The sequence below is a fragment of the Pantherophis guttatus genome, chromosome 1 (assembly GCF_059756535.1).
Source record: "Pantherophis guttatus breed Tessera chromosome 1, ASM5975653v1, whole genome shotgun sequence".
Lineage (NCBI taxonomy): Eukaryota > Metazoa > Chordata > Lepidosauria > Squamata > Colubridae > Pantherophis > Pantherophis guttatus.
In genome coordinates this window covers 110298648-110321639 of record NC_142063.1, presented here as the reverse complement: position 1 = coordinate 110321639, position 22992 = coordinate 110298648, and the positions used below count along the sequence as shown (strand labels likewise).

At 38.7% G+C, this 22992-nt stretch overlaps 1 protein-coding gene across 1 annotated transcript in view; it reads right to left on the bottom strand.

Moving 5' to 3' along the window:
* Positions 1 to 22992, bottom strand: part of ANO9 (anoctamin 9) — a 53846-nt gene that overhangs the window by 12264 nt on the left and 18590 nt on the right. Inside the window, exons 3-18 of the mRNA XM_034416714.3 lie at positions 17695 to 17811; positions 17227 to 17378; positions 15913 to 15965; positions 14010 to 14068; positions 13534 to 13616; positions 12833 to 12967; positions 11240 to 11336; positions 8953 to 9013; positions 8162 to 8244; positions 5578 to 5682; positions 3827 to 3991; positions 3712 to 3748; positions 3248 to 3359; positions 2871 to 2928; positions 2253 to 2350; positions 42 to 196 (exon numbers count right to left, since the gene is read on the bottom strand). Coding sequence (XP_034272605.1) covers positions 42 to 196; positions 2253 to 2350; positions 2871 to 2928; positions 3248 to 3359; positions 3712 to 3748; positions 3827 to 3991; positions 5578 to 5682; positions 8162 to 8244; positions 8953 to 9013; positions 11240 to 11336; positions 12833 to 12967; positions 13534 to 13616; positions 14010 to 14068; positions 15913 to 15965; positions 17227 to 17378; positions 17695 to 17811 — 1570 coding nt within the window. The remainder of the gene's footprint in view (positions 1 to 41; positions 197 to 2252; positions 2351 to 2870; positions 2929 to 3247; positions 3360 to 3711; positions 3749 to 3826; positions 3992 to 5577; positions 5683 to 8161; positions 8245 to 8952; positions 9014 to 11239; positions 11337 to 12832; positions 12968 to 13533; positions 13617 to 14009; positions 14069 to 15912; positions 15966 to 17226; positions 17379 to 17694; positions 17812 to 22992) is intronic.

Below are 22992 nucleotides of genomic sequence, written 5' to 3'. Positions count from 1 at the left end.
CTTATAATGTTCTGTGAGCTTTTCCACTGAGCTTCACTTACTCATCTCCATGTATTCATCAAACAAGGTGAAGACATTGACTTCATTGAGCTGATAGTTCCACAACCATTCCTCCTTGCATGGGTCCTGGGATGTCTGCTCCACATTAATCCTTTGGGGCTTTCTGCACAGCAGGCGGCACTTGTAGGTTAGAGAACTGAAGGGGCAAACATATAATATTAAGGAAAGTAGTATTCAAAAGAAGACATCTGTCAATTGTTAACTGAATATCCACTCTTGAGGTCAACAACAGACATAATCCACCCACCCTGCAACTTGATGACTTCCCCAAATGGGAAACCCACAATTCCCATTTTCCCAAATTCTCAGCTAATCAGGTTGCCTTTCTTTTTCAATTTTTTTTGATAATTATATATTTTTTTTCATAAAGGCTAGAATATCTGTACTCTGAATACTTCATAAATCGCTCTCCAAATAGCCATTTGAATGTTCCTGCAAAGAAAACAGTTATTCATAGGCTTGATTCACACTGGAGGCAACACTTCTGTTCCCTTGGTATTTCTTTAAATTTACATAGCCACCCATCTCACCTGACTCTGAATGGCTCACACATTAAACAGCAAAATCAAATGCATATAAATAAAATTTAAAACAATTAACTGTAGGCATTAAAAATATCAATAGAAGAGAATGTTTTTAGGTCAGGGATGGAGTCCTTGGTGCTCTCTGAGCTTGCTTTTTCAGTGTGATGTTACTTAGTTGGGTAATGAAATGTCTGCAAGAAAACAACCACACCAGGGTGGGTTGTACTTACCTTTACTACTGGTTCACAACGGGGCCATGTGCTCTTCTGTGCATGCGCAGAAGCTCCCTGATGACATCAGGGTCAGTGGGCGGAGCCTCCCGCCGGTTTTACTACCGGTTCTTGTGAACCGGTCTGAACCAGGGGCCCACCACTGAATCACACTCAGAGAGCACAAAGGACTTCATTGGAAAAAAAAGTTCATGAAAAGGCCAGCCAACAGCTCACAGACAATACAGCTATCTTGAAGGGTCTCCATGCTTACAGGATACTGATGGTGCTCTTAGATTGACCCAATCTAATCTCAGGAAGGATGATGTTCCAAGGGGTGGATGCCACCTCACAAAAGTTCTCTTCCTGAGTCCCATCAGTTGAAACTCTTGTAGACGGGACCCATAACATGCTCATCTGTATAATGTAGGAACTCTTGGAAAACAACTAGCTATGTTCCATTTAAGAAGCAATTTCTAAAAACTTGCTTCTCTATATGATGAGGTGGGCAATTGCCAGATCCCAAACCACTTGCGGACATCAAAGTCCCAGAGAAATTTCAGTGGTCAACTAAATTTGACAACATATTTCCAATCAAACTTCACTGGAAGAATAAAGAAATCAAATTAAGTTAAGGGTTAAGTTTCAGAAAGGCTTAATGCACCTTTGCACTGCAAAGCAAATAAAAAACGGTGCCTGCTCTCCATAGTAATTATAATCTTGCAGAAAGCCGCCACTTGTACATCATCATTATGTCACTGTGCTGCCCTCTGGCTGCTGACAAAAGCTTTTTTCTTTTTTTTTAAGTGCTGAAGCTGCCTGAAATATTTGTGATAGGATATCTGCAGTTTACCAGCTCAAGATGCTCTTAAATAGGATTCCCACAATGGGGCAAACTGTTATAACCATGTGTTTATGCCCTTAAGCACAGGCACGTGAATGAAGTCCTTGCCCTCACTCCCTACTTCAAAGTGCTTATATAGAGCTACCGTATGTGTGCACGGGAGAAGAATCACAATAGTAAAAAGAAAAAGCACAGAATGTTGTTATTCCAAAATCGCCAACTCCAAGAGAGCCTCCTTCATGTCATAGTTCTCCAACTACTTGATATAAAAATGCAGGCTGCATATCTCACAGGCAAGGACCCAGGTTGAAGAAAGTAATCCCATCACAGGATGTTGTATCCTAGATTTAGATGATTTAAGCATATGGGCTGCGTCACATCTTCCAAAAGAAGAGAGGTCCCACCCACATTCCTAGATATTGGCTCACCTGGAAGAACAAAACTCCTTCCTTGCCCTGAAGCCAAAGAAGAAGTATAATTTATCATTTCTTTTCCAAGAATTGAAATTGCCATTGCATGCATGTGCATATACACACACCCACACTAGTTTCACTTGAGCTGTAAGTGTACAATGATCTAGAAAAATAAAGAGGGAGCTGGATTTGATCTACTTACGGAAGCAAGTACTCCACGAGACTGCTGAGAGTTTGCTTTAATGTCATAATTACAAACATCTGAATGAAAAGGTCTGTAATGCAACCACTCGGATGACACTAGACAAAGAAAAAGGAATGTGTTGTAACTGAAGAGTGCTTCCAATGTCATTTTTTTTTTTTTTGTATTCTCACTCTGCAAAAGGCCTACGAGGAAAGAGCTAGAAAATGATACATGTCGGTACATTTCTTACATTTTTGTCCAGCTTTCCCTCTCAAGAGCTCAAGGTGGATACAAGGTCTTTCTTTTATCCATTTTATCTTCTCCCAAATCATCTGACCAAATATGACATTGAGAGAGTGATCAACTCAATTAGTTCTAAATGCATGATCGGAATTTGTCTTATGCATCTTGCATCCACGCCTACCCATTACCATCATGAACACAACTTTTATGTTATGTTCAGAGTGCAAGTCAAAAGTTATAGTGAGATTTAAGCAACAGAATAATCTCCATCTGGAGCCAAGATTTAAACCATCCCAATATGCTAAGAGATGAATGAAAAGAGATGAATGAGAAATCAATTTAATAGGAGATCAAGACAGGAATGGAAAAGGGGATTGTAGTAAGGTAGCTTACTTCTTCCAATCTCCATTTGCCAGCCACACGTACATAAGATCCTGGATGGCCATTAATCCTAATAAGGAAGTGAGGTTAAAATATAAATTGTTCCCAATCCTAATGATAGGTTTGATAATCATCATATACAGAATGATATATTAAAAAATTCCAACAGTGTTTAAAAAACAGTATTTCAAACATCAAAAACAAGAGTCAGATCTTCAAAGGACATGGATAAATGAAGAATTGAGGGTAGGAATCCTATAGTTTCAGAATGTGGCTAAGTTTTCAATAATATGGCAAAGTTGTTAATAAAACTTAGATCTTGAGTGTCAGCTCTAATGCCTGCAGTTGTCCAATACCTAACTCTCCCAAGTTCACTACTTACTGTTTACCTCCCTAAGAAGAAAGCAACGTAGATCAGAGAAGAGAAATAGGTGAAGAACTGGAAGGTGAAGACTTTAATGGTATAGCTTTTCTCTCGCTCGCTGAATGATCTTGGCCTCTCTGGAAAAAAAAGCACAAAACTATAATCAGTTGTAGCCCTTGGAACATTTGATCTTATCTCATGCATGCCTTACTCAGTTTCAAGAAAGTATTTTTCATGCAGTATTGAACATCTCTGTAGTGAGTTTTCACTCATCCTCTATAGAAATCTTCAACTATCAAGTTGTTTTCCAGTTGTATTGAGATACAATTTGCCTCATCTTTCATGATTGCCCATGCTATCTTGAGCTGCCAGAAGTTACAGCCCAAGACAGCTGGACAGCATAAATGAAAACAGGCTGCTCTACAGTCATTCAGTACATATATATTTCAAATAGAAGGATGAATGTACACAGCATTGGATGCTTCTTACCTAATTCACAGAGAAAGTGTGCAATATATTTGTTCACCTGCAATAGAAATATAAATTATACAAGTGCAGAGTGCCTGAAAAACAGACAGCTACAAAACAAGTAGCAAATGTGTACCTTGGTCATAATGACGATGCTCAAGTAGTGCATCACTGCACCTGTCAGGACTGCCACCGTAGTGGCTTTCTCTTGAAGGAATTTTGAATTGGACTGAGTAAAGATTACTGTCACCACAATCCGGTAGATGACCAAGGCATGGGCAATCCCAATCAGCACACATATCTAAAAAGAGATAAGAAAGTACTGATAGCACCAAAAAGGAAAAATGAAAACATCAGAAGAACAGAAGTCAGGGGGTCCATCAGTTTTAGGTAATCATGATGATCTAAAGACATGGGTTGTGACCTATGTTGATTAAATAATAAAGTTATTAGTCTTGAAAGTGCCATAAACTCTAAATGTTTAGCTGCTGACTAATTCATACTACCTCTCTGAAAGCTCTGCTTGTTGTTTTTGTTTTATAGGAAGATGGAACAGAAGATAGCTGGCTAATCTTTTTTCTCTACTACTTCTTATCTGTAGAAAGTTCTGCTAAGCTTAGATTTTGGAAATAATCTTATAAAAATAAAATTTTCAAATTTCTCTTTTTGGAAAAGTTGTCCTGCTGCATTGTGAAACAGTGTAAATAATCTGCTGATTTGTGACAAATTTCAGCTCCATCTGGAAGGGAAGATCTAGGTTTTATTTTCATAAAAACCTCCAATATTTGAAACTTCTTGGGGAGTATCACAATGGCCAGAATTATTTTATCCCTACTTTACTAGCTCCTAAATGGGATCTGAATGTGTATCCAAGTTTTGTAAGAGCAGCACAAAGTCCCTTTAGGAATCCTTCAGAATACAAATTTTGCCTAAAGTGGACCATCTTTAAAAGAACATCTCAGTTTTGGCAACTGTAGACTGATGATGACGCTATGTGATCTGTGGCAACGCTCAATCCCTCATGCATCTACGGATTCAAAGTTTAAGATGATTGCTGTGCCAGGACAGCTGAATGATAGGTTTAATTAATGGGGGCAAGAACTGGAATGTAGAAAAAACTTCCATTTCCTGTATCCATTTCTGTTTGAATATACAGTAAGCCTACGGGTTAGACAAAGTAGTACTGGCCAGAAAAATGAACTGAGGGTTTAAACTGCTGAAAGTGATACTGTCAGCTGTCCTTCCAGGAGATTATTGTGTCACCTACCTGGGTGTTTAGGTTTCTTTATTAGCATTTTAATAAAGGTATTATTAGCATTGTAGCATGGCATCCATATTTCCTTTTAAAGTATAGCAAACTTGCTTTCTATCACATATATTGAATGTGTGTATTATTTGTTTCCATAGTCTATTAAAAATCTTGACACTTCCCATTCCCTTAATAAATGCTTTATGCTTTGCCTGAATTACTTAAGTGATTCATATTTTCAGGTTTGCAAAAAAGTCCCATTGCAAAGGTAAAATTGTTTTCTCTCCCAAATTCAGGGAGTAGATCTTCACTCCACACAAATTCGGTGCCTAAACTTCTAGGCAACAATTGTATCTTATTCACATATCCCAGTGGTGTCCAGCGGGCATACTCTTTCACAATAAGAAGTGAAGACCAGGAAAAAAAGATGTAATGCATGTGTTGCCTATTATCTAGGCAAATATAACATTGCTTATTTTTATTATTTAGAAATAAAGAAATCTTTTGAAATGCTTTTTCATTTATAGGAATCCCTTCTAATTATACTTCAAAGGTGTAGTATTTTTCTTATATATGTACCATTAATAAACATCCAAAGTAAATATGAAAAGTACATTAGGAAAACAGTATGCACGTACCATAATAAGAGCTAAAATAAGCACAATTATACTGCGGATATATGAATGCTGATACTCCTCAGAGGTATTTTCAGGGTTATTGATGAGCTCCAAAGCCACTTCCTCCTACAGAAAGAAGTACAGTGGTAATAGTAATCACACTTTTCTTAAACGCCTGAAGGCTTAAAATTCTGAGGTTATTAAAGTGAGAAGAGAATCTTTTCCTTTATTCCAATTTTATTTCATGATGGTCTCTTTTAGTCAGTGAAACTTGACTTTAAGAAAACCAGTGTTTGAATTGGGGCAATACTGTATTTCAGGGACAATTTCTGGATTAAAAAAAAAATGTATATAATCAGCAGCAACATACTAAATCATTAGTTCGCTATTTACTTTTGCCCTTCCCCAATTCTGCAATAAAAAAAAAATCCATGGTGAAGTTAGGGGGGAGAGCTGTGGTGGCGCAGTGGTTAGAATGGAATATTGCAGGCTAATTCTGCTCACTGCCAGAAGTTCAATCCTGACAGGCTCAAGGTTGATTCAGCCTTCCATACTTCTGAGGACCCAAATTGGTGGAGGCAATATCCTGGCTCTGTAAACCTCTTAGAGAGTGCTGTAAAGCACTATGAAGAGGTATATAAGTCTAAATGCTATTGCTATTGCTATTTCAGTTCACCTGCACTAATAAAAGCCACCAGTAGAATATTATGATTATATAGGACTAGCCTATGTAGCCTAAATTCTGACCTCTACTATATGTGAAAGCATATTAGCTATCTCTGTCTTAGCTTATCCTTAGAACCTAACAGAAGCAATCAAATAATTCAGCAATTGTAAAACTATTATAATCTCTATTTCATAGGAGATGGAGACCCACGTTAAATTTCCTCAAGTATATGCTGCCCTCATCCCAACCAACAAGATTAGAAATCTCTTTACCTAAGAGATTTTTTGGGTCATTTGCTCAGTTCTGTGATAAGCAAAAGTCTATTCTTTAGGGGTAACTGTGTGCAAAATACAGACATGAGACAACTGGGTTAAAATATGGAAAACATTTGCATTCAAAGACAGAAAGGGACAAAAAGCTGTTGGGCTGCAAAAAAAGTTTCCAGACTGATGAAACAAAAAAAGGCAAACACTTCCTATTTTTACACCTTTTCCTGGAAATGCCAGAGACAGATCTTTCGATATGCAAATAAGTGCTCTGCTTCTACTACTATCCTAATAGCCTCATAAATCAAGGATTGAACATGCAAAGTTATTTTATACAGTGTTACACAATTGTCCCAAATAAAAAATACTCTCTTTCAGAGGTCTGAAACTGTTTTATTTAGATGATAGGATACAGCCTAAAAGCAAGTGTGAGAAGTGTATGTGCCAACCTGTCTCTTTCACTTCAATTGCCAACATTCAAAATGGATCAATTCAGAGTTTAACTCACCACCACTTACTCTATCCTGACTAACTCTGCTGGAAGTTTGATTTAAGAATCATGATGTCTATATAAAAATCTTAACTGTGACAGAAAAATCACAAAATAAGGTTCTTGAAAGAACCTTTATAAGATGCTGGAGATGAATATGAGAAAATATAATGCCTAGTCAACAATTTATGAAATGAAAGGCACAGGCCTTCCTAAACTGAGCTGACTGTCAATTCAACAATTACCATTGTTACTCCTTGTTTCAATTCCTGGAATGGCAATCTGAGGACAAGAGAAAATTTCTAGGACTCTCAACTGGAACTACTGTTCAAGTGTAACAGAGCTCTTGTACTGATCTCTGCCTCACTACAAAATTGCTGAAGTTTCTACCAACATTTTCAAGTGATATTAGTTTTAATATCAGGTGGCAGTCATCAATATAGCATACCAGATGGCACCCAGTGCAACCTGTTTACCAATTAAGGGGAAATGGTAAAATTTTATTTATTAGGCAAATACAATAAGATCTTTGTGATTTTGAATTGAATCTCTTTGAGCATTTGGAACATGTAAACATGGATCGTTTTAATTTAATTTCAGTTATTGGTGTTCAAAACATTGTATAAAGGGATTGGGGCCCTTTGCCTGAAAAATTGCTGACTCTTGGTCTAAGACACAAATAGAAATGTTAACTATTTATTTATTTATTTATTTATTTATTTATTTATTTATTTATTTGCAATAAATGTCAGGTTAGACATCAACACCTGTCTAGTAGCTGTACTTGTACTAAAGCTATTACAGTAGAGGTTTTTCTTGCCACCAGAGATATTAAAATGTTCTTACCAGTGGTGGGTTTCAAAAATTTTTACTACCGGTTCTGTGGTGTGGCTTGGTGGGCGTGGCATGGCTTGGTGGGCGTGGCATGGTGGGCATGGCAGGGGAAGGATACTGTAAAATCTCCATTCCCACCCCACTCCAAGGGACGGATACTGCAAAATCCCCATTTCCTCCCAATCAGCTGGGACTTGGGAGGCAGAGAATAGATGGGGGCAGGGCCAATCAGAATTACTACTGGTTCTCCGAACTACTCACAATTTCCACTACTGGTTCTCCAGAACTGGTCAGAACCTGCTGAAACCCATCTCTGGTTCTTACATGTGAGAAAAGAACTGGCCTTACCTCTTCTTCATCCCACTGATACATATTCCAACGACTGACAATTTTAGCTCTGTGTCGCTTCCATAGCTCCAAAAATACAGTGGCTATACATTAAGGACAAATAAGATAAAGAGGGAGGGAGGGAGAGACAGAGAGACAGCAAAAACACAATTTTCAATCTCTTCCATGAATCCTCCAGTATTCTGCATAGTACAGGGCAATTCATTTTATAAAATTCATAGAAGGCATTTAAGAGATACCACAACACTGTTTATAAAAGCTGTACCAAGATCTGTGCTTAATGCACAGTGGATTGCAAGCAAAATAGCCTAGTATGCTTCTTCAAGTTCCATGGAGTGCATTTAAAACAAAACAGTAGCTATTACTTTCAAAAAATATATTAGGATATATAAAAATAATGTTTCCTTTGAGTCAAGCCTGATGCCTAGTAATATCTTTGGTCGTATGGCCATATGGAAGGGGCTTGCTATTCATATCCTTTGCCTTTAAAAGAAAAAAAAAACACATTAATCTATGTGACAGCCTTGGTATTTCCCAGTGGTCTCCTATCCAACTACTGGGCCATTGAGATCAGCCAAAGTATGCAGAAGATATATATTTCTAAGGGAATGTTAAGAATATAATGGAACATATACAAAGATTTGTTTCCCATAAGATATTCCATATTCTGTTAGCAGAATAAGAGATTAAAAATATTTTGGCAATGAAGAGGAGAAAGGATTGTCCTGTGGACAGAAAAGAGCTTATATTTAAACAGCATTCCTCATTAAACCAATCTTCCGCAAGCTTACCCCAGACGGTCATGAACATTGCAAACAGAACTGTCCCTTCATTGTCAACGACATGGGTGATCTAAATGGTTAAAAAAAAAAAAAAAGAGTCACTAGAGTTCTTTGGAAAACTGTGTGTGGCTTTTTTTCACAATGTTGCTTTTTGTCACTCTGCTTTCTTTTATCACATATGCTCCCTTTCCCCTGTGAACATGGATGGATGGGCCATTCAGCTGTGATACAGATCATAAAGACATCATAAATTCTTTTCTTATATTTAAGTGAAATGTAACTGGACATTGTGTTCATTATTTCTGCTTCTAGTTCCTGTAGCAGCGGAAAATTGATTCCTATTCATCTTCCCCATGGCACTTTTTTACATACATAGAATAGAAATGAGCTGGAAGGAACCTTGGAGGTCTTCTAGTCCAGCCCCTGCTCAAGTAGGAGAACCTATACCATTTCATGAATACATGAATACAAATATAATGTCACCTCCTTAGTCTTAATTTTTTCAGACTCACCACCCATGTTCCTTCAGCTTCTCTCTTTAGGGTATCTCCTCAAATCCCTTCTAGCAGCTGCCTCATGTTCAGCTTGTGGTCAATGTCCACACCTAAGTCTCTCTCCAATATAGCATTTCAAAGCCACACATTCTCTGTCTTAAGATGTGTGCCCCACATTTTTCCTCTTTAAATACAAAATCTTACAATTCTCCCTTTTATACCTTGGATATTTTGATTTCTCAGACCAATTTTTCAAACTGTCCGGTTTAGACTGAAATCTCATTCTCTTATTCTGAGTGTTAGCTTGACCTTCCAATTTTTTGTCATTCCCAACTATGATAATCAATGCCTTTAGCTAGGTCGTTAAATTAAAATGTTGAGTAATATTGGTAGTCCCAACATAACTGGCTATGTCTCCCCAATTCAAAATAAAGTCCCTAATTTTGATTGTGTGAGTGTGTTAGCTAGCCAGTTGTGGATCCCCTGTGCTGACATGGCATCTAAATTACTCCTTGACTGTGGAATGTTAAGGTGGAACTGGTAGTGAGAATGCTATGTGGAAACTTGACAAAACTTTCCCTGAAACTGAGGTTGATTACATCCCTAGCAGTCAATTTATCCACTAAAGTGAAGTCTCTTATGATCTATTTTGGACAAAATAATGCTGATTTCTAGCAGTCATGTCATTATCTTCAAGATACTTTTGAAGGAACATTTGAGGGTCAAGCTAAAGATTATACATTAAACTAAATCAAAACAGTTGTGGAACTATATGGTGTCAAATTAACACCATATAGTGTGGTGAAATCCTCCACAGGTTGCCACCGGTTTGCTGCCCACACATGTGCCATGTGTGCCAAAAGCATGGTGTGTGCGTGCATGCAGTGCATGCCAAAAGCATGCTGCATATGCATGTGCAGTACACACCAAATGCACACTGTACACACTCGCATGCACAGTGCGTGCCAAATGCACACTGCGTGTGGAAAAAGAAGGCTTAACAACGTAAGTAGAACAGTGAGGGGGGGAACAGCTGTGCTGCGCAATTTAGATTCGCTAGAAAGCAGGATTTCCTGCTTTCTAGCAAATATAAATCGTGCGGCACAGCTGATCGTTGGAAATACCAGTTCAGACAAACCAGTAGCTTTTTTTACTACCGGTTCGCCCGAACCTGTGTGAACCGGTAGCATTTCACCCCTGCCTTTATAAATGTCTGTTTATTTATTCATTCTTTTATTCATTTTTCAAATTTATATAGTGCCCATCTGACAAATCAAATGACTCTTGATTTGACAAGAGAAACTGAACTCTCAGTTTAGCCATAAAATACTTAGAAGGCCAAAGTGTGCTGATCAGGTGGGGAAAGATGCTGGGAGGCAAGCCGAGCTTTTGGAAAACAAAGGAAGTAACTCCAAGGGTTACTTCAACCCCCTATATTCATGGGAATCTGGTTCTTTGTTCTTTCAAAATTCCATTGCCTTTTTAGTACTGCACCATTATCTGGTAGTTCTGCTCTGAGGGCCCCACTCACCTCAGTATTGAAGTTAAACTCAAAGGCTGATACCACTGGGACCATATTTCTCTCTCTCTCTCTCTCTCTCTCTTTGTAAGATGACCATATTTGCTTTTCTCTGGTCCCCTAGCTCTTCCCTAGTTCTCCTTGCTAGCAGATCAAAAGATACTCTTCTGCAGCCTCCACTGAGAAAGCATAAGTACCTGTGGATATTCTGTTTCTTGGGCAGTAGAAGTACTAGAATCATAAGAGCACCACAAGAGATAAGTGAGATATTTTATGTTCTTACCTTGGCATATGTGCAAGTGTCTGATAAAATCCAAAATGGGCACTTCTGGTCACAGAGTGGACACATGATGGTAGTGTTGGCCTCACAGATTTCTTTACTAAATCAGAGAGATAACAAAATTGGACATTAATTGTTTTATTATTCTTACAATTCAATAACAGAGCACAGCCAGAACAGTGCCTAAACAAGTTGATATTGACTACAATGCTCATCTATTCCATCCCTGCAAAATTTCATAGATGGTGATCAATTGCTCTACATGTAACATTTTTTGGAGACATAGTATGTCAATATTATGGCAGGAGTAATAAGTTATCATGGGGAGAAACAGACTCAGGGTCAACCCATCCAAGACCAAGTGGCTGTTGTTTCCGACGTCCCGATATAGTCAGTTGGTGCCATCACTGACTATTGGGGGCAAGTCGTTGTCCCCCACAGAGAGGGCTCACAACTTGGGTGACCTCCTGGACTCACAGCTGTCTTTAGAAGAGCACTTGACGGCTGTGGCCAGGAGGACTTCGCCTGATTCACCAGTTGCATCCCTTTCTGGATCGGGACTCATTAAGTATGGTCACTCATGCCCTCGTCACTTCCCGCCTGGACTACTGCAATTCTCTCTACATGGGGCTCCACTTGAGGAGCACCCAGAGGCTCCAGCTGATCCAGAATGCGGCTGCGCAGGTGGTTATGGGAACGATGTGGCACTCCCATCTGACCCCCCTCCTGTGCGAGCTGCACTGGCTCCCGGTGGTCTTTCGGGTGCGCTTCAAGGTTTTGGTCACCACCTTTAGAGTGCTCCATGGCATTGGACCGGGGTATCTATGAGACCGCCTTCTGCCACCAGTAGCCTCTCACTGACCAGTACGCTCCCATAGAGAGGGGCTTCTCAGGGTGCCGTCGGTCAAACAATGTCGACTGGCGGCCTTCTCTATGGGGGCACCTGCCATCTGGAACGAGCTCCCCCCGAAGATATGGAGGATCCTGGATCTACGCGCTTTCTGCCATGCCCTCAAAACATTCCTTTTCCAGCAGATTGGCCTGGCCTAACTTCTCTTTTAAATTGCTTTTAAATTTTAAATTTGTCTTATAAATTGGGGTGTTTTAAATTTGTTTTCTGGGCCAAAGTATTTAATATGTTTTAAATGGTTTTTTAATGTTTGTACTATGTGTATTTTATTTTTTGGCTGTTCACCGCCCTGAGTCCTTCGGGAGTAGGGCGGTATATAAATTTAATAAATAATAATAATCATCATCATCATCATTCCTGGTCAGTTTGGATAAGTACCATTTAAGCATATTTATTGGCTTCCCTTAAGGAATTCCCTCTCCCAAAATAGTTCAGGGCTCACAATATGTTAAAAATCTAAAAATCACTCCTGTTATTATTAGAAACCATCTAAAACACAAAAACATCAGAAAATGTAATAATGGTTGTAATTGTTCTCTTCTCCAGCCTCAGATGCCTATTAACTGCAGGAAGCAGTGCAAAAATACCAAGAGATTGTTTTCCCCTTCTAAACATTCAAAGGTGGCCGCATTCTTCATCCTCATCATCGTCCTGCCATGTTTTCACAAGCAAAAAGAGTAACTCACCTGATCTGACTGGAACTGAAGCTGATGGAGCCATAGATGAAAAGAATACAACCGGGCACAGCAGCTATTAACAGGATGCATGTATACCAGCCCAGCCAAGCATAATAAAGAGCAATTTTCTCCCCAAAATATGTTCTGAAAAGGAAAGCGTATACCTTGAAAGAATTGTCCAAACAACATTGCTTGTCTTGACATAAATCCTCTAGTTCTGGATCTGAAAGAACTGCCACTAAATGAAGATGTTTCCAAGCCAATACCTTATTTTACAAAAGCAGTCAATGGAAGCTACACCCAGAGGCACAAAAAAGTAGCAGATTCACTGAACGTTGGTGAAATCCAGTGATTCAGTTTGCAAGTGCTGGATTATTAAAGTATGTTCAAAAATTGAGCAGCACTGGCAAAAACTGTAGCAGGGTTTAATCTTCAGATCAGATCAGTGAAATATCAAAGAACCATCTCTTCTTCAAGAGAAGCAGATTGTTAACTGAAGTACATGACATCATTTCAGTTTGTGACAGCATGATCTCAATTCAGAAACAAAAAAAAGGAATACAATTTAAATCTTATTTAAATGTTCCCTTCCTTTAGATAAGGATATAGGACACAAAAGGCTATTTAAATTAACATGATGATGTTTTTATTACAGTAATTTCACATTTCAAAGCATCCTCATCAATGTTTCCAATTTCTCTGTCCCTTACCTGATTTCTTCAATTGGTTGCCTACAGAAGAGTGCTCTCCATTGAGCCCAATTCATTTTCAGAAATCTACCCAGATTTTCTCTCTAGATAAAATAATGCAATTAAACATGTTAAAACTGAAAGATTATATATTCTATAAACAATTTTACAACCCTGAGCAATCCACACCCACAAGATGCTGAATAGATATATACAGCCACAGTTGTCAAACGAAGCTTTTCTTCTACTGATTAATGCATCGCAAATATAGTTTCTGACATTTATTTTAGCCTTTTCTTCTAATTAAACACCAGTAAAGCTTCCCTTACCATCACCATCACTATCCCTAATACTAGAGCAACTTGTAATGGTCTATCTCTCTGGATCCAGGAATCAAGACAAAAGACTAGACTCCATTCTTCAATCTAAGCTCACAACTGCTATTTAATTTAACAACTGTATTCAACAGCTTTATGTTGGCCTTCAGGCTTCCTCACCTCATGTAACGGAAATGCAGTTTCAAACACTTTCTTCTTTATCAGGTCACGAAGCTTCTCTAGTAGAGGAAGAGAAACAAGATCAAGACCTTTCCCCCCAAAAAAGTGAAATTCTGCCAGGGTATTTCTTTCAAATAGACACTCAAGTGAGTATCTTAACAAAGACTTCCAGGTAAATGTCTCCTTGAAGCATGTATATCTCAAAGCAGCGTTATGCATATTAGAATATGCATGACAATTAAGAATAATTCTTCTGTGCTAGTTTCTGTTACTCATTCATTTGATAAACATTCTTCCTTCTAGGGCTAATGTAGCATTTTAGCTAAATAAGCAATTCACAAAAATAGATTAAACTAAAATACAGTACACCAGCCTTATCTAGGGCAAATTACAAAACATCATGGCTATTTGTAGATCATTTTAACTTATTTTTAATTTTGGACATAAATGGCTTGAAATAAAATATTTCCTCCTGGTCATTTGACAGCTAATTCCATGGTAATGATTTGGTTTGCTTGTTGGGATAGTGTAAATATCCCACTCAAAAACCAGGTTTGCATTATTTGTCAATCTCAGGTGATGACAAAAGAAATTACTTTTGCCCAAATGGGGCTGTTGAGTCAGCGGCGCATATAACCATGTCGGGGAAAAAGCAGACTGGATTACCTGACTTGTGCCTTAGGGAGAAAAACTGGATTACTGCAAGCTAAATCATTTATATCTGCCTTAGAAAAGAGTTCGGAAACTTCCCATGATTTAAAAGACCATTGGCACCAGCTTTAAAAACAGGTTAATGTGATCTGTATTCTAGCTCCACTCGTTGCCTGAATATTCTCAGGTGTAATTTACCAGTCTTCAGTATTAAAACCCTAAATCAGAAGATGGAGAACCTGCCGTCCACAGATGACAAATCATCACTCCTGTTGCCCTCAATCAATAGTTCTGCTGATTGGGAGGGAGTGATAAGAGTTTTGGTCCCCAAAAACAGGAAATGTCAGGTAGGAGAAGGTGGCTTCAACAATGAAGGCAGGGATTTATTTATTTGATTTATATTCCATCTTTTGTACAGGAGCTCAAGGTGGCATAAGTAGTGTACCCTCCTCCTGTTTGCCTCCACAGAGGGAAGGAGGGAAGGCTGAAAGAGACTGAACTGGCCCCCAAATCACCCAGTGAGCTTCCATGGCAGAGGGGGAATTACAATACGGCTCTCCCTGTTCCTGGTATAACACCTCAACTACTACATCACACTAGCTCTTCAGGTAGGTAACCGGTTTAGAGTCTCTCCTTGCCCCACAACTTCAGTTAAAAAGAACCAAACAGCAAGCAAATCTGTGTATGTGTCCGTCCCCCCACCCCCCAAGAAGCAAACCTGATCCTGCCCCCCTCCACAGGAGCTGCAGCAAAGAAATAACACAAGAGAAAGGACATAGGGAGTTTTCTTTCTGCATCACAAAGATTTGAACGGTCATTAGGTGACAATCCAGGAGTTTTGTATACTGTACAAAATGTTTTCTGTAACAAAGCATGAGCTATTTCTGAGTGGAATTTGAACCCTGTCATCCTACAAACATCATCACACTGCCTCCAATCCACCCACACTGCAATTACAAATGAAACACTGGACCCTAAACGCATCAGATTGCTTTGTCTGAAGTGACACGGCTAAAAAGCAAAGTACTTTTTTCAGTTCATCACATCATTACTACTCATCAGAAAGCTGGGTCAGCTTGCAGGCATGGTTACATGTACTAGGATGAAGCCTCCCCACAGCGGGGTGTGTCTCTATATGAATAATAAAACTGACTGGTGATCATAGCTGCATTTGTGAAAAGGATACTGCAAAGTGAAAATAAAATACAAATGGATTATATTTACACTAACAAAGGGAAAGATCTTTTCATACCTTTGGTATTTGGAATTTCTGTGTTTTGCAGGATAAAACTCACAATACGTATCCTAAAACATACAAGAACCGAAAAAACAGCAATGCTAGTATAAACTGTTCAGAGGCAGGAATAAATACAACTTTCATTATTCAAAAGTATTTTTTTTTTATTTGATTTATATGCCGCCCTTCTCCGGAGACTCAGGGCGGCTTACAATGCGTTAAGCAATAGCCTTCATACTTTTGTATATTTATACAAAGTCAGCTTATTGCCCCCACAAACTGGGTCCTCAATTTACCCACCTTAGAAAGGATGGAAGGCTGAGTCAACCTTGAGCCTGATGAGATTCGAACTTACAGTAATTGCAGACAGCTGGTTTTAATCACAATGCTGTCAGTCTGCTGAGCCACCAGGCCCTTTTTAGAAAAGTATTTCTACCTAGTATAGAAATTCTTAAGGCATATAACTTTTATCATGAAAATCTTTTAACTTTTTATCCCTAACGGTGATAAAGCATCCTGCTGGTGCCATTTAGAGAAACAAGAGCAAATAGAATAGATCCATTTCTGAGAATTAGGGAAAGGAGGCAGCAGCTCACTAGGGACATTGCCAGTGAAAAAGCTGTAAGGATTAACCTCCCTACTTCAGCCCTTCCTTGAAGTTTTTAGTTTGGTTTGTTTGCTTTGTTTTAAAAAGCTTCCAATTCTTTCTCTGTATTCTACACCAGGGGTCCCCAACCATTCTGAACTGGGCCACACAAGGGGTGGGTGAGCGCACGCGTGCTTGCAGTTCCATTTGCATGAGTGGCGGGTGGGTGGGTGCACTTGCAAAGCTCCACTTGTGGGAGCGGCAGGCGCGTGCCCTCGCTTGTGCAAATGGAGCTGCACGCACGCATGCCTGCCACTTACACAGAACCATCCATCTCCCCCCCCCCCAACTACTGGTCCACCAAGCCGGACAGATTGGGGACCTCTGTTCTACACAGTAATCTGCATAGCTATTCAGTAGTTTCTAGTTTGTACTATCTAGTAAGTGCAAAGGCCTTAGCAAAAATCTCTCTTAAGATTATCTTTAAATGAATAGCATTGATATCTCTGCAGTTTTTAAAAGGCTTAGAAAGTCACTCCCAATTGATCCTCACCCCTCAACTACAATTAAAAGTTCTCAGTTAAACTAAGCAATAGTCTCTGTGCCAATCCAAACATTGTCTTCAAGAAATGTTCCCATTAATTTATGACCTCATGACTTATTAATCACGTGGACAGCAGCTTCACTTGAGCACCAACTGTATGCACCAGATGGGTGGATGGATGGATGGATGGATACCTTACCTTGTTGAAGTGATTGCTGACTGTTGGTAATCTAATTGCTCTGGAAACAGATGCTCCGATTCATTATCAGGATTATTCAGAAGCCACTGGTATTTTCGAAAGATTCCACTTGGTGCATGAACTCCATAAAAGAGCTTTTGGTCCCTAATTGCCTAAGAATTTGATAGAAAAATAAATGATACCAAGACTTATAAGACATCAGTCTAGGAGAATCCTCAATTCTCATACTCATGAATTGGTGCAAAAATATTATGATCATGCTTGAGAAAAGGCCAGTTAGACAGATCACATCCACTCTATCAAAGCATGAGCTTGTTGTGTTGTCAGACTGAGCTACTTGACATCAGCTCCAATTCTGAGCAAGGAAAGCTGTGGGCCTCTTGTAAACAAGAGCTTCAAATCAGCATGCCAGCTCTATATCCAGCAATGTGGTGTCAGCTTTAGGGAGGGAAGAGATGTCAGTCTTACCTTGATAATGAACCCTTTCCTGTGCAGTTCTTCCAGAAACTTCTTTTTCTTGCGAGCCTTCTCAATGTTCATCCTGTGATCATCACAAACTAGGACAAAGTCCCATTTCCTAGGGAACTGGTCAGAGAAAAACAATCAACTAGTTGAAAATCAATAACAAGCTTCCCTTGTCTCATAGAAGGAAACAATAATAATAATATATTAAACTAATATGCAGACCAACCCCCCCCCCACACACACACCACTTTTAAATAACAATGGAAAGCATCTTCCCTCTAGAATTCAGTCTCCAATATAGTTTCCTAATACTTTTGTTTTGTATTTCTGACCACATGATTCGACTCATCAATTCGGGCATGCCGTAGCCCTATGCCATTCCACAGACTGAGGGTTGGGAACCCCCGTCCTAGGACAGAGAAGTAAAAACTTTGAAAACAACTTGAAGTTGAAGTTGAATTCCCCCCCTCCCATTTTTGCCAGTAACCCCCCCTTTTTCCCTTTTTTTTTTGTTTACTAAAAAGATGGAAAGGATGAAGAAAATGAAATATTTTCTTTCAGCATAATGAATGCAGTAAGGTAAGATAATTCTATATTCCTATTCTTTATTCCTCCCCCCCCCCCCAAATATCCTGTATTAGGATAAGCAAGATTATAGAAAGCACATAAAGGGAAGAAGAAAGTTTATCATCTGCGTACTACTAAAACTCTTGTGTCTCTAACTTTTAACTGAATAAAACAATGCATCATAGGGCAACAATTTTTCAACTGTGGTACCTCAAATGGCTTAACTTACACAATGCATCCAAAATGATGCCCTTGGGACTGAAATTTGGCAAATTTGTGATTCCTTCAGTGCCTGGAGGTTCAGTAGACTGGTCCCACTCTAGTCCTCTGAAGGTCAGATAGACCAGCCTCTCTTTTGGCTCCTGCTGATCAGGTAGCCAGAATAACCAAGGGCAAAAAAGCAATGAAAATGGGAACTGCCAACTTTCTGCTGGCTTGCTTATGGCTGATCGCCCTCCAGCAGCCAATAGTGGGACTAGCCTACTCACCCTCCAGAGGGTTAGGGTGGAACTACTGACTGACGGAGAAGATCAGTCATAATTAAGTCAGCAGAAAGTTGGAAATTGCTCCGCTTCTACTACTTTTTTGCCCTTGGTTATTCTGTTTCTTTATTTAGGTAAGGAAATATCTCTGAAATGATAACCTAATATTTCACAGGTTGTCTAGTTTATTATAGCCCATTCTGTCCTTGCAAATCATCTTTACTTCTATAAGTTTCATACACTGATTTGACAGAAACAAATTCTTCCGCGGTTATTTTATCCCCCCACTTTTTATTTGGAGAAACATTCATTCCTTTGAGCAGGCCACATACTATTCACAACTTTTCTATCAGCATTTCTACTTTAAAAAAAAAATCTAACCATCTTTAGTAAACATTCTACTAAATTCTTGCCCAAACTTCTATTTTATTTATTTGCAATTTATTTATAACTTCAAAATCATTCATTCCCTTTTCTTGCCAAACACAACTACTTTGCTCTTTAATTCATTAATTCCCAAATTCATAGCCCTCATCATATTATACATTTGAGATAATATTTGCTGAAAAGCATTTGAATTCTCAGACAACATCTCTACACAAAAGTATCCCTAATCTATTTACTTCTGATGTCACAAGTATTTCCTACACATCGATCCATAAATATAGTATGCAACCAAGGGAGTAGCACACATCCTTGTCTTATTTGTTACTCACTGAGGAATAATTCACTAAGCATTCTGTTTATTCACATAAAAGTTTTTCTTCCTTGCACTATTGTTATCACATTCAGGAACCAATCTTTGGTTCCATATTTGGCTGAAACATTCTGTAACTTATACACTGTGCACCATAGATTTTCTCAAAATCAAGGAATGTGTGAAAGAACATTTTTTGCACATTTCTCAATGCCTGCTAAGGAGCAAAATTCCAGTCTGTTCACCTACTACCTGGCATAAGGCTCCTTGAGTACGGGTTCCCCACAGAGCTGTGTCTTGAGTCTGCTACTGTTCACCTTGATGACCCACAACTGCTGTGCCAAATCTGCTAGGAATCTTATTGTGAAAATGCGAATGACACGCCAGTGGTGGGTCTCATCTGGGAAGACAATGAAGATGCTTATAGGGAAGAGATGAAGGCTCTGGTGGACTGATGCAATAAAACTAACCTGGTTCTAAGTGTTAAATAAAACAAAGGAGATCATTGTAGATTTTAGAAAGAGCCATCATGGTCATACGCCACTCGGTATCAAGGATGCAGCTATAGAAGTGGTCAACAGTATTAAGTATCTGGGGGTGCAGATAACTAACAATCTGAACTGGTCTCTCCAAAGGTCATCCTTAGGGAAGCGTGCAAATCAGTGTCTGCATTTCCTATGTCAGTTGAGGAGAGCACATCTTTCTCCTTCTGTCCTAGTCACTTTTTACAGAGGCACGATTGACAGTGTTTTAAAAAACTGCATCACTGTTTGGTTTGGTGGTGGCAGTGCCTCAGATTCCTGTTATTCAGGATACTGCTTATAAGCGCTTTGCGTTTAGAGCTCAAAGCATTGCCAGAGACCCCACACACCCACTTTATGGTCTGTTTCTGTTGCTCCCCTCTGGGAGAAGGTTTCGAAGTATTTCTAGCAGGACTACCAGATTCTGTAACAGCTTTGCTTCCTAGGCCATCCATCTGGTAAACTCACAAAAATTCATTTTTCATCTCCACATCTGGATTAGACTGTGTTGTTTGTGACATATAATATATGTGGGTATATTCATAATTTTGTATTTATTTATTTTGTCATGTTTATGTAGTGTATATTGGAGGTGATGACCTTTTGAGAGCTGTATGCAACAAAATTTCATTTTAATGTATGCTGATTGGTGTACATTCAAAGTGACAATAAAGTTATTCTATTCTATAATTTTTGCTCATTCTCACCTCTCATGGCCTTTGGATTAAAATTCCTCCAACTTCTTCCCAAATGCAGTTAACATATTATTTATCTGTAAACATTTGTACTTGCAAACTTTCCTTTTGTGTTGTGGAACAATAGCAGCATTTTTCCAATCTTCCGCCACGGAATGCAGCATTTGCCAATATTAAACAAGTCACACAGCTGCTCCACAAGCAAACCACATTCATATTTATAACATTTCTTCCATTATCCTATCTACTCCTTACAGTCTTACCATTTTCAGCATTCTCAGAGCATTTATGGTTTCTTTTTTCAACTCTTTTTTCTTTGTGCGATTTGTTTTAATTCTACATTTTTGACATGTTGGCCAGAAGATTGCTAGGTACTTAAATCCAGTGTGAAAAAGCCAATGTCCATTAAAGGCAAAACTCTTTTACTTCTGTACAGAAGCAAAAGAGGACGCCACTGGGTTTCACAGCCAAGGAGCACACTAGAAATCAGGTTGAGTAATTTTTATATAATTTACCATAGAAAACAAAAATAAGAGAATTGCTGATTGATTACAAAGTTACATGAGAGTTGCACATGCGCACAAAGCAAAGCCATCCATAATATTCTATTAATTAGCTAATCCTACTTTATTATCATATAAATTGACAACCTCTGGGTGTGTTTTTTTTTTATTATGCTAATGATAAACTTTGCTTATCTTCAGACCTTGTCCAAATGCCTCTAACCACAGCTTAAGATAAATATCACATCACCTCCCAGTAACAGATTCGCTTACAAGGTGTCTTAGCTGAGTGTCAAAGCCACAACCTGCCAGCTAGTTTATATAGGAGACATCTGGAGTCAACCTATGGAATGTTTGTGGTTGACTCCTCTAGCTCCAGAAGTGGTATTCAGCAGGTTCTGACCAGTTCTGGAGAACCAATAGCGGAAATTTTGAGTAGTTTGGAGAACCGGTAAATACCACCTCTGACTGGCCCCGCCCCCATCTATTCTCTGCCTCCCAAGTCCCAGCTGATTGGGAGGAAATGGGGATTTTGCAGTAACCTTCCCCTGGAGTGGGGTGGGAATGAAGATTTTACAGTATCCTTCCCCTGCCATGCCCACCAAGCCACACCCACCAAGCTATGCAATGCCTACCAAGCCATTCCCACAGAACTGGTAGTAAAAATTTTTGAATCCCATCATTGTCTAGTTCTTTTGTTGATACGCGTTAAAGAAATGTTACCTCTAGTCGGCAAAGGGACAAATAAGATAATGTCTCTGGCTAAAGTTAATTCACAGCTTATAAAAGTTTCTAATTACTTATTAATAAGTCAATAAGCTACCAGACCCTCAAATTGGAAGGGTGTCATAGCTATTATTAAAACTAGGCAAATTTCCACTCACCCCACTGACATATTGTTATCATTCCCACAGAAATCTATAAACTACCTATCCTGCATTCCCTTACTTGAAGCTTCATCTCAAGCCATTCAGAAGAAGCTTCTGGTATAGTTTTCTTCCTATTTCCAGGACATTTATTTTTATCAAAATCACTTGGCATTTTTCTGCCTTTTTTTTAATCATAATCATTCTTGCTCTCTTTGACCACCTATTATGCTATAATAAAATATTTTCTCTTGAAATGGGAAGATTTTTATCTAGAGTATTAGCATGCTATCCAGAGGGCAACCGGTGACATATACAATAACCCCCAAATGTCAGAGCCAGATGTCCTTCTGCCTTGCCCTGGGCCATTCCATTTTCACTAATGAGGGAAGAAAAAGGAAGCACAAGGCCTGAATTACTGAGGAGCTTATTGCTGACTTTTGATCTAGATGTTGGTGAATCTGCTTTTTACTAAGCCTCAAGGAAAGAAGAAGCACTATAATTTAAAACATGTTAAAGCAGATTGAATTAGTAAACATAATTACTGTCTCACTAAATTATACTTTAATAAACATAAGGTATATCTGGAAATTTTATATCTCTGCTCCAAGGCAATGACAAATTACTCCATGGTTTAGCATGATGCATGTATCTAGCCAATGAGATTTAGTTTTGAGAGATTTTTCACTCATATTTTGCTGTAGAAAATCCATATTTGCCCCAACACTCAACAGGGAGATAACTATACTGAATTCAAGTTATTTAGCATATGTGCCAGTTTAATTTAATTTAATTTAATTTAATTTCCAATTTATATACCGTTTAATGATTCTTTGTAAAAGCCTTTTCTTCAAAACTGCATTCTTATGTGATTTATTGACAATCTGAAGAACTATGGATTTTTATTTTTGCATTTCTGTAAAGAATGCAATATGTTGCATCTGCAATCCATATTGTTGTTACTTTCTAC